Source organism: Lepisosteus platostomus, chromosome 5, assembly GCF_059453375.1.
Source record: "Lepisosteus platostomus isolate fLepPlt1 chromosome 5, fLepPlt1.hap1, whole genome shotgun sequence".
Taxonomy (NCBI): Eukaryota; Metazoa; Chordata; class Actinopteri; order Semionotiformes; family Lepisosteidae; genus Lepisosteus; species Lepisosteus platostomus.
In genome coordinates this window covers 597,501-609,870 of record NC_142615.1, presented here as the reverse complement: position 1 = coordinate 609,870, position 12,370 = coordinate 597,501, and the positions used below count along the sequence as shown (strand labels likewise).

The following is a 12,370-nucleotide window of genomic DNA, read 5'->3' as shown; positions in this document are numbered from 1 at the left end:
GACTCTCTGCAGGTGTTAAATCTGGATCAATCAAATTCAAGCAGCAGGTGAAGCTTACGTTAGCGGAATTGTTGCCAAGTCACATAAACGGATACAGTTCAATTCCGCTTCCTGAGCTTTGTCAATGTTTACATAAATTATCCGATTAATTTTGTGGGCTCGCTTTGTGAAGTTGCCACCACCACACTCTGCTAATAAATAATAATGTTGAATCGAACTTGCGTTTTGTTTTGTATTTGGCGTTTACAGTTTTATTTCGCAGAAACCCGCGAACTTTAACTTTACATTTTATTGGTGATATTTGCGCTATCCAGGCGGGCGGTGAGTGATGACGTCATTAGGGCGCTGCGGACTGTCGTGGCGGCGCCCTGCAGGCTTGTATCCAGACGGGCCGCGATCGGAGAACTAGGGGGTTTGTCTTGTGGTTTCTGGAGTGTTGTGTGCTGCACTGTGAATAAAGAGCCCTGTGTTTCCTTACCTTGTGGCTGTGAGTGAGTCTGTCCTGAGAGCTGCAGAGGGGGGCTGGGGTTGTCAACTAGGCCCAGATCTGCTGGACATGGGGACAGGACAGGCCTGCTGTCCTCTCTGAGCTGAAACACTGCTGGGTTCAGCTTCTGGTCAGCCAGCGACTCTGCTGCCTGGGGCTCAGAACAGCTGATCCTCCTGACTGACTCCTCTCCCCCTGGCAGGAGTGTGGAGTGACAGAGCAGCAGCAGGTACCTCCCACTCTGTTTCACTAGGGATAAGAACTAGAGTGCAAACAAACTACTCCAGACTGTTGAAATGATGCCTAAAGCTAAACAAACAGCTCCTGCTGAACTGGGCTCAATTCTGAGGGAGATGAAATGCTGGTCTTGCCTTGTGTGCAGGAGAGTGGTGGGCTTTGCTGTGAAACCAGTTCAAACCCACAACCTTTCTTCTCCATCTGCTCCTTCTTCCACTGGCTCTCCCAGCTCCAGCAGGTCTCTGCTCCATCTGCAGTAACACTGGGAGACTCCACTTCCTGCTTTTTAAATCCTAGCCGACCAATCGCCTTTCTCCACCTGGTCAGCTGACTGAAGGCAGTAGTCAGTGCCTTCTGGGTAATGTAGTTCTGGGTAATGAAGAATCTGTACTGAGAGCAGCTGCAGAAGGTGACTCCTGAAAATGGGATGTAAATTCTGAAAAGAAACCAGGGCCTGAGACAACAGGCATTCGTTTTAATAAAAAGGCACCTTATTTTCTGGTGAGGAACACAGACTCTTAACTGTCGACTCTCTGCAGCCACAAACCGAACCTCCTTATCTTTAATGATCAGCCTGTTCCTGTCTTATTTATCAAGTACCTTTAACTAGCAATCTGTCAGTGTGGGAGACTCCCTTCAGACTGAAGAGACTCAGTTCCCTCAGCCTGTCAGTGTGGGACACTCCCTCCAGACTGAAGAGACTCAGTTCCTCCAGCCTGTCAGTGTGGGACACTCCCTTCAGACTGAAGAGACTCAGTTCCTCCAGCCTGTCAGTGTGGGACACTCCCTTCAGACTGAAGAGACTCAGTTCCTCCAGCCTGTCAGTGTGGGACACTCCCTTCAGACTGAAGAGACTCAGTTCCCTCAGCCTGTCAGTGTGGGACACTCCCTTCAGACTGAAGAGACTCAGTTCCCTCAGCCTGTCAGTGTGGGAGACTCCCTTCAGACTGAAGAGACTCAGTTCCCTCAGCCTGTCAGTGTGGGACACTCCCTCCAGACTGAAGAGACTCAGTTCCTCCAGCCTGTCAGTGTGGGACACTCCCTCCAGACTGAAGAGACTCAGTTCCCTCAGCCTGTCAGTGTGGGACCCTCCCTCCAGACTGAAGAGACTCAGTTCCCCCAGCCTGTCAGTGTGGGACACTCCCTTCAGACTGAAGAGACTCAGTTCCTCCAGCCTGTCAGTGTGGGACACTCCCTTCAGACTGAAGAGACCCAGTTCCTCACTCCCTGACATTATCTGAGCTCAGACCCTCCCCCATTCATCCAGGGTACTGCAGGCGACCAGCGGGACATCCTGCTGCAGTACAGACACAGTTCAGGTTCACAGTTAAACACACAGACCCGCCTGCTTGGTTCAGGCAATGTGGTTAGTTGGAGGATGAGAAGAAACGGTATTCAGCATTCAACAACAAAAAAAGTGTTTTAACAACAAGGACATGCCACCACACCCGAGACTGTCACTGCTTTACACAGAGGGGGGTGGAGGTGAACAAAAGGAAAAATGACCATCCCAGTTTCAGAAAGGACTGAACCACGAAAAGACATTGATGTTCAACTAGATATGTCTAAGCGCGTCGGCAATGTATCAATTCTTCACCGAAATACAACCGCAAAGGCAAAAACCCGAAAAAAATACATAAAACCAGATACTCTTACCTTGCCACAGCGAACATTTCACATATGCAACAGGGCAAAAAAAAAAAAACATACAAGGACGAGAGCAGGACGAATTTTATTCCTTGATTTCAAACAATCCGGCTCTGGGAACGGCTCACCTGATAGGGTGCGTCAACCGTCATTCAGCGAGTCTCTGACCAATCAGATACCTCGGTCTTATGCCACGCATGCGCAGTAAAACTTTTAAAAACCCGCAGCGTTGTTGTAAAAAGTTTTCATACGCAGAGAAGTGCAAAGAAAAGTTTTAAAACTTGTAAAAATACGCATTTGTAACCGTAAACATTATTATATGTCTCTGTAAGACCGGCAGCAGTGAAATGTAACAATACAATAATAATTTATGCTTTTCATTATTTGTATTATTTTACCGGCAGTTTTTGGCAGGATGGGAAACCCAGGAATTCAGTTTTTTTCCTTGTATTTGTTCAATCACTCAGATTATTTTTATCCGAGGCAGTAGACATCTTAGAGAAATTCACATCCCAGGTTGAACGTAACGTGAGAGATTGGCTTTTGAAGAAAGACACTAAAATGCGTCTTTTTTTCCCCTGTTTTTGTTTTCTGGGTATTTCTCTCCAGTGTGTGTACCGAGTAAGACACACAAGACACCAGCCCCTCACTGGACACCAGTCCGACACTGGACACATCAGTCCAACAGAGGACACCAGCCCCTCACTGGACACCAGTCCAACACTGCACACCAGGCCCTCACTGGACACCAGTACAACACTGGACACCTGCTCCTCACTGGTCACACCAGTCCTCTCACTGGACACACACAGGCTCAAACACACACAACTGCACACATACACACACACACCACACACAATCACACACAGACACACACACATGTGTCTCCTGGAGGGGTCAGTCAGTGTGTGTGTCCAGTCCTGGCCCTGGAGGGGTCAGTCAGTGTGTGTGTCCAGTCCTGGCCCTGGAGGGGTCAGTCAGTGTGTGTGTCCAGTCCTGGTCCTGGAGGGGTCAGTCAGTGTGTGTCCAGTCCTGGTCCTGGAGGGGTCAGTCAGTGTGTCCAGTCCTGGTCCTGGAGGGGTCAGTCAGTGTGTGTCCAGTCCTGGCCCTGGAAGGGTCAGTCAGTGTGTGTGTCCAGTCCTGGTCCTGGAGGGGTCAGTGTGTGTCCAGTCCTGGTCCTGGAGGGGTCAGTGTTTGTGTCTCTGCAGCAAGGCTGTTTGAGCGTATCCACACTCAGGAACAGTGTTTTAAAAAGGCCCAATTTCATGACAAGACAAGAACCACAAAGGATGTAGAAACAATCTGCAATAATAATGATCAAACATACCCAAATGGCATGTTTTATTTTTGTAGCTTTCTTTAAATACCCATTGACAAGAAATAATTAGGAAAACACTAAACTGACTGTTTTAAACAAATTAGGAAAATTCATATAGTACAGATTTGAGTTTTTATATACTCCATAAAGCTAAATATACAAAAAAAACAGTATGCATTTTAAAAACATTAACCTTGGAACTCCCCACATTGTGGTTTGGACCACAACCCTGGTCCAATAACACTGCTGAGTGTGTGTAATTGTTTTCCCATTGTAATAATCTAACCATGTCTGATTCCGTCTCAGCACTAAAGCCTACTTAGTTATACATTCACATGTAATCAGCTGCATTCTTAGTAACAGAGTAAAACTTACTAACTTCAGGGATGAAAACATGCAACCCAGACATGACTTCAACAGTCACGCTGTATTCGGGTCTGAACTCTTCTCTGGGCTGGGCTGTCACTGATTACTGGTAATGATCGCTGTCTCTCCCAGGCGAGGTTACTGGTGCAGAGTGATCGCTGTCTCCCAGGTGTGGTTACTGGTGCAGAATGATCGCTGTCTCCCAGGTGTGGTTACTGGTGCAAAGTGATTGCTGTGCGTCTCCCAGGTGGGGTTACTGGTGCAGAGTGATCGCTGTGCGTCTCCCAGGTGGGGTTACTGGTGCAGAGTGATCGCTGTCTCCCAGGTGGGGTTACTGGTGCAGAGTGATCGCTGTCTCCTAGGTAGGGTTACTGGTACAGAATGATCACTGTGTCTCCCAGGTGGGGTTACTGGTGCAGAGTGATCGCTGTGCGTCTCTCAGGTGGGGTTACTGGTGCAGAGTGATCGCTGTGAGTCTCCCAGGTGGGGCTGCAGTTCAGGGCGTGGAAGTAAGTGAAACTACTTCCTATCAGGGTGGAAGAGACTATGTAAATGTGAGAACTTCTATTAATAATGTTTCTCTGTGAATGGTCCCAGGCACTCAGATCAGAAGTCACATGCAGACACAAGAGAAGGAGTCCGTGCTCTACCCACTGTTCCTTATCACTGAACCTCAGATGGATCTTCACATTTTAGCCTGGTATTCGGTGGTGAAGGATTCAGAGTCGCTGTCAGAAGCTACAATGACACAACACATCCTATTAGACACACTGTCCACAGACACATTGGGGCTCCACTGTCATCAAGACTGAGGCATGACTAGGCACCTCTCACACACTAACACAACCCTGAGCATCCCAGCAGTCAGCACACGCACTGTACAACACACTGACACTGTGTCACTGTAACACTGAGGAGTGTGTGAGTCCTGATGACTCTCCACTCTCTCACCCCTACAGCCTGGACATCATCACTGTGTCTACAGGTGAGTTTATACTCACAGTCCTGTTATTTCACACAGTAATTCAGAGACAGAGGTGATCTATACTCACTGAGAGTCTCCATATCCTGAAACACTAGTGACTGTGTCTACAGGTGAGTTTATACTCACAGTCCTGTTATTTCACACAGTAATTCAGAGACAGAGGTGATCTATACTCAGAGAGTCTCCATATCCTGAAACACTAATGACTGTGTCTACAGGTGAGTTTATACTCACAGTCCTGTAATTTCACACAGTAATTCAGAGAGAAAGGTGATCTATACTCACTGAGAGTCTCCATATCCTGAAACACTAATGACTGTGTCTACAGGTGAGTTTATACTCACAGTCCTGTTATTTCACACAGTAATTCAGAGAGACAGAGGTGATCTATACTCACTGAGAGTCTCCATATCCTGAAACACTAATGACTGTGTCTACAGGTGAGTTTATACTCACAGTCCTGTTATTTCACACAGTAATTCAGAGAGACAGAGGTGATCTATACTCACTGAGAGTCTCCATATCCTGAAACACTAATGACTGTGTCTACAGGTGAGTTTATACTCACAGTGCTGTTATTTCACACAGTAATTCAGAGAGACAGAGGTGACCTATACTCACTGAGAGTCTCCATATCCTGAAACACTAATGACTGTGTCTACAGGTGAGTTTATACTCACAGTCCTGTTATTTCACACAGTAATTCAGAGAGAGAGGTGATCTATACTCACTGACAGTCTCCATATCCTGAAACACTAATGACTGTGTCTACAGGTGAGTTTATACTCACAGTCCTGTTATTTCACACAGTAATTCAGAGAGAGAGGTGATCTATACTCACTGAGAGTCTCCATATCCTGAAACACCAATGACTGTGTCTACAGGTGAGTTTATACTCACAGTGCTGTTATTTCACACAGTAATTCAGAGACAGAGGTGATCTATACTCACTGAGAGTCTCCATATCCTGAAACACTAATGACTGTGTCTACAGGTGAGTTTATACTCACAGTCCTGTAATTTCACACAGTAATTCAGAGAGACAGAGGTGATCTATACTCACTGAGAGTCTCCATATCCTGAAACACTAGTGACTGTGTCTACAGGTGAGTTTATACTCACAGTCCTGTTATTTCACACAGTAATTCAGAGAGAGAGGTGATCTATACTCACTGAGAGTCTCCATATCCTGAAACACTAATGACTGTGTCTACAGGTGAGTTTATACTCACAGTCCTCTTATTTCACACAGTAATTCAGAGAGAGAGGTGATCTATACTCACTGAGAGTCTCCATATCCTGAAACACTAATGACTGTGTCTACAGGTGAGTTTATACTCACAGTCCGGTTATTTCACACAGTAATTCAGAGACAGAGGTGATCTATACTCACTGAGAGTCTCCATATCCTGAAACACTAATGACTGTGTCTACAGGTGAGTTTATACTCACAGTCCTCTTATTTCACACAGTAATTCAGAGAGAGAGGTGATCTATACTCACTGAGAGTCTCCATATCCTGAAACACTAATGACTGTGTCTACAGGTGAGTTTATACTCACAGTCCTGTTATTTCACACAGTAATTCAGAGAGAGAGGTGATCTATACTCACTGAGAGTCTCCATATCCTGAAACACTAATGACTGTGTCTACAGGTGAGTTTATACTCATAGTCCTGTTATTTCACACAGTAATTCAGAGAGAGAGGTGATCTATACTCACTGAGAGTCTCCATATCCTAAAACACTAATGACTGTGTCTACAGGTGAGTTTATACTCACAGTCCTGTTATTTCACACAGTAATTCAGAGAGAGAGGTGATCTATACTCACTGAGAGTCTCCATATCCTGAAACACTAATGACTGTGTCTACAGGTCAGTTTATACTCACAGTCCTGTTATTTCACACAGTAATTCAGAGACAGAGGTGATCTATACTCACTGAGAGTCTCCATATCCTGAAACACTAGTGACTGTGTCTACAGGTGAGTTTATACTCACAGTGCTGTTATTTCACACAGTAATTCAGAGAGACAGAGGTGATCTATACTCACTGAGAGTCTCCATATCCTGAAACACTAATGTCTGTGTCTACAGGTGAGTTTATACTCACAGTCCGGTTATTTCACACAGTAATTCAGAGACAGAGGTGATCTATACTCACTGAGAGTCTCCATATCCTGAAACACTAATGACTGTGTCTACAGGTGAGTTTATACTCACAGTCCTGTTATTTCACACAGTAATTCAGAGACAGAGGTGATCTATACTCACTGAGAGTCTCCATATCCTGAAACACTAGTGACTGTGTCTACAGGTGAGTTTATACTCACAGTGCTGTTATTTCACACAGTAATTCAGAGAGACAGAGGTGATCTATACTCACTGAGAGTCTCCATATCCTGAAACACTAATGTCTGTGTCTACAGGTGAGTTTATACTCACAGTGCTGTTATTTCACACAGTAATTCAGAGAGAGAGGTGATCTATACTCACTGAGAGTCTCCATATCCTGAAACACTAATGACTGTGTCTACAGGTGAGTTTATACTCAGTCCTGTTATTTCACACAGTAATTCAGAGAGAGAGGTGATCTATACTCACTGAGTGTCCATATCCTGAAACACTAATGACTGTGTCTACAGGTGAGTTTATACTCACAGTCCTGTTATTTCACACAGTAATTCAGAGACAGAGGTGACCTATACTCACTGAGAGTCTCTATATCCTGAAACACTAATGACTGTGTCTACAGGTGAGTTTATACTCATAGTCCTGTTATTTCACACAGTAATTCAGAGAGAGAGGTGATCTATACTCACTGAGAGTCTCCATATCCTGAAACACTAATGACTGTGTCTACAGGTGAGTTTATACTCACAGTCCTGTTATTTCACACAGTAATTCAGAGACAGAGGTGATCTATACTCACTTGAAGCTTTGTCATATCCTGAAACACTAATGACTGTGTCTACAGGTGAGTTTATACTCACAGTCCTGTTATTTCACACAGTAATTCAGAGAGACAGAGGTGATCTATACTCACTGAGAGTCTCCATATCCTGAAACACTAATGACTGTTCTACAGGTGAGTTTATACTCACAGTGCTGTTATTTCACACAGTAATTCAGAGACAGAGGTGATCTATACTCACTGAGAGTCTCCATATCCTGAAACACTAATGACTGTGTCTACAGGTGAGTTTATACTCACAGTCCTGTTATTTCACACAGTAATTCAGAGAGAGAGGTGATCTATACTCACTGAGAGTCTCCATATCCTGAAACACTAATGACTGTGTCTACAGGTGAGTTTTTACTCACAGTCCTGTTATTTCACACAGTAATTCAGAGACAGAGGTGATCTATACTCACTGAGAGTCTCCATATCCTGAAACACTAGTGACTGTGTCTACAGGTGAGTTTATACTCACAGTCATTTCACACAGTAATTCAGAGAGAGAGGTGATCTATACTCACTGAGAGTCTCCATATCCTGAAACACTAATGACTGTGTCTACAGGTAAGTTTATACTCACAGTCCTGTTATTTCACACAGTAATTCAGAGAGAGAGGTGATCTATACTCACTGAGAGTCTCCATATCCTGAAACACTAATGACTGTGTCTACAGGTGAGTTTATACTCACAGTCCTGTTATTTCACACAGTAATTCAGAGAGAGAGGTGATCTATACTCACTGAGAGTCTCCATATCCTGAAACACTAATGACTGTGTCTACAGGTGAGTTTATACTCACAGTCCTGTTATTTCACACAGTAATTCAGAGAGAGAGGTGATCTATACTCACTGAGAGTCTCCATATCCTGAAACACTAATGACTGTGTCTACAGGTGAGTTTATACTCACAGTCCTGTTATTTCACACAGTAATTCAGAGAGAGAGGTGATCTATACTCACTGAGAGTCTCCATATCCTGAAACACTAATGACTGTGTCTACAGGTGAGTTTATACTCACAGTCCTGTTATTTCACACAGTAATTCAGAGACAGAGGTGATCTATACTCACTGAGAGTCTCCATATCCTGAAACACTAATGACTGTGTCTACAGGTGAGTTATACTCACAGTCCTGTTATTTCACACAGTAATTCAGAGACAGAGGTGATCTATACTCACTGAGAGTCTCCATATCCTGAAACACTAATGACTGTGTCTACAGGTGAGTTTATACTCACAGTCCTGTTATTTCACACAGTAATTCAGAGAGACAGAGGTGATCTATACTCACTGAGAGTCTCCATATCCTGAAACACTAATGACTGTGTCTACAGGTGAGTTATACTCACAGTCCTGTTATTTCACACAGTAATTCAGAGACAGAGGTGATCTATACTCACTGAGAGTCTCCATATCCTGAAACACTAATGACTGTGTCTACAGGTGAGTTTATACTCACAGTGCTGTTATTTCACACAGTAATTCAGAGACAGAGGTGATCTATACTCACTTGAAGCTTTGCCATATCCTGAAACACAAGAGAGAGACAGTTAGTGCTGACGGCAGACACACACTGGGCTGTTCTGTTGTGTGTTCAGTACTGTGGTGTTCAGTAGTGTGGTGTGCGAGTAGCCTGTACTATCAAGAGTCCTCTGGGAGAATTATAATTCTGTATTAGATATTCTGTGCGTTGTGTTCCAGTTTTGGGTCTTGACACACTTTTCACATTTGTGAAGCAGTGTAAGACATCAGGGCTGTGCAGGTGTCCAGAGGAATGTCTCTGTGTTATAGTAGTCTGTGTGTGCAGTCCACTGTGTATAGCAGTGTGTGTAGTACAGTGTAGTTGTGTGTGTAGTCCAGTGTGTATAGCAGTGTGTGTGTAGTTGTGTGTATAGTACAGTGTGTGTGTGGTACAGTGTGTATAGCAGTGTGTGTGTGTAGTCCAATGTGTATAGCAGTGTGTGTGTGTAGTACAGTGTGTAGTCCAGTGTAGTTGTGTGTGTAGTAGTGTGTGTGTAGTACAGCTCATCTCACTCACCAGTCTGTCTCTTCCTCCAGATGACAATCCCAACGACAGCGATGAGAACCAGGACTCCAACTCCAACTCCAACGATGATCCCAATGGGAAAACCACCCTTGGGCTCTGTAATCACACACAGACACCCCATCACCCCAGTGTGAAGATCACCCCACCCTCAGTCTAGAGTCACACACAGACACCCCATCACCCCAGTGTCACCCCACCCTCAGTCTAGAGTCACACACAGATACCCCATCACCCCAGTGTCACCCCACCCTCAGTCTAGAGTCACACACAGACACCCCATCACCCCAGTGTCACCCCACCCTCAGTCTAGAGTCACACACAGGCACCCCATCACCCCAGTGTCACCCCACCCTCAGTCTAGAGTCACACACAGACCCCCATCACCCCAGTGTCACCCCACCCTCAGTCTAGAGTCACACACAGACACCCATCACCCCAGTGTCACCCCACCCTCAGTCTAGAGTCACACACAGACACCCCATCACCCCAGTGTCACCCCACCCTCAGTCTAGAGTCACACACAGACCCCCATCACCCCAGTGTCACCCCACCCTCAGTCTAGAGTCACACACAGACACCCATCACCCCAGTGTCACCCCACCCTCAGTCTAGAGTCACACACAGACACCCCATCACCCCAGTGTCACCCCACCCTCAGTCTAGAGTCACACAGACACCCCATCACCCCAGTGTCACCCCACCCTCAGTCTAGAGTCACACAGACACCCCATCACCCCAGTGTCACCCCACCCTCAGTCTAGAGTCACACACAGACCCCCATCACCACAGTGTCACCCCACCCTCAGTCTAGAGTCACACACAGACACCCCATCACCCCAGTGTCACCCCACCCTCAGTCTAGAGTCACACAGACCCCCATCACCCCAGTGTCACCCCACCCTCAGTCTAGAGTCACACAGACCCCCATCACCCCAGTGTCACCCCACCCTCAGTCTAGAGTCACACACAGACACCCCATCACCCCAGTGTCACCCCACCCTCAGTCTAGAGTCACACACAGACACCCCATCACCCCAGTGTCACCCCACCCTCAGTCTAGAGTCACACAGACACCCCATCACCCCAGTGTCACCCCACCCTCAGTCTAGAGTCACACACAGACACCCATCACCCCAGTGTCACCCCACCCTCAGTCTAGACTCACACACAGACACCCCATCACCCCAGTGTCACCCCACCCTCAGTCTAGACTCACACACAGACACCCCATCACCCCAGTGTCACCCCACCCTCAGTCTAGACTCACACACAGGCACCCCATCACCCCAGTGTCACCCCACCCTCAGTCTAGAGTCACACACAGACACCCATCACCCCAGTGTCACCCCACCCTCAGTCTAGAGTCACACACAGACACCCCATCACCCCAGTGTCACCCCACCCTCAGTCTAGACTCACACACAGACACCCATCACCCCAGTGTCACCCCACCCTCAGTCTAGAGTCACACACAGACACCCCATCACCCCAGTGTCACCCCACCCTCAGTCTAGAGTCACACACAGACACCCCATCACCACAGTGTCACCCCACCCTCAGTCTAGAGTCACACACAGACACCCCATCACCCCAGTGTCACCCCACCCTCAGTCTAGAGTCACACACAGACACCCCATCACCCCAGTGTCACCCCACCCTCAGTCTAGAGTCACACACAGACACCCCATCACCCCAGTGTCACCCCACCCTCAGTCTAGAGTCACACACAGACACCCCATCACCCCAGTGTCACCCCACCCTCAGTCTAGAGTCACACACAGACACCCCATCACCCCAGTGTCACCCCACCCCCAGTCTAGTCACATACAGACCCCCATCACCCCAGTGTCACCCCACCCTCAGTCTAGAGTCACACACAGACACCCCATCACCACAGTGTCACCCCACCCTCAGTCTAGAGTCACACACAGACACCCCATCACCCCAGTGTCACCCCACCCTCAGTCTAGACTCACACACAGACACCCCATCACCCCAGTGTCACCCCACCCTCAGTCTAGACTCACACACAGGCACCCCATCACCCCAGTGTCACCCCACCCTCAGTCTAGAGTCACACACAGACACCCCCATCACCCCAGTGTCACCCCACCCTCAGTCTAGAGTCACACACAGACACCCCATCACCCCAGTGTCACCCCACCCTCAGTCTAGAGTCACACACAGACCCCCATCACCCCAGTGTCACCCCACCCTCAGTCTAGAGTCACACACAGACACCCCATCACCCCAGTGTCACCCCACCCTCAGTCTAGAGTCACACAGACACCCCATCACCCCAGTGTCACCCCACCCTCAGTC

The 12,370-nt window shown here is 47.1% G+C and overlaps 2 protein-coding genes and 1 long non-coding RNA gene across 4 annotated transcripts in view; 2 read left to right on the top strand and 1 right to left on the bottom strand.

The window, feature by feature from the left end:
* Nucleotides 1-12,370, top strand: part of LOC148662306 (class I histocompatibility antigen, F10 alpha chain-like) — a 109,895-nt gene that overhangs the window by 69,065 nt on the left and 28,460 nt on the right. The gene's annotated exons all lie outside the window — the stretch shown is intronic.
* LOC148662307 (class I histocompatibility antigen, F10 alpha chain-like) overlaps nt 3,683-12,370 on the bottom strand; it is a 24,912-nt gene continuing 16,224 nt past the window's right edge. The window contains exons 9-11 of one of the 2 annotated variants that reach the window (XM_088631951.1): nt 10,040-10,144; nt 9,512-9,529; nt 3,683-4,793 (exon numbers count right to left, since the gene is read on the bottom strand). In XM_088631951.1, the coding sequence (XP_088488077.1) occupies nt 4,741-4,793; nt 9,512-9,529; nt 10,040-10,144 (176 nt within the window). In that variant the 3' untranslated portion in view covers nt 3,683-4,740. Of the gene's footprint in view, nt 4,794-7,973; nt 7,992-9,511; nt 9,530-10,039; nt 10,145-12,370 lie in introns of both variants that reach the window. The other variant, XM_088631952.1, reaches the window with a different exon arrangement.
* On the top strand, nt 9,671-10,131 carry LOC148662308 (uncharacterized). The gene is made up of 3 exons (XR_015936759.1): nt 9,671-9,791; nt 9,840-9,908; nt 9,985-10,131. It is a non-coding gene; the product is annotated as an uncharacterized LOC148662308 (long non-coding RNA).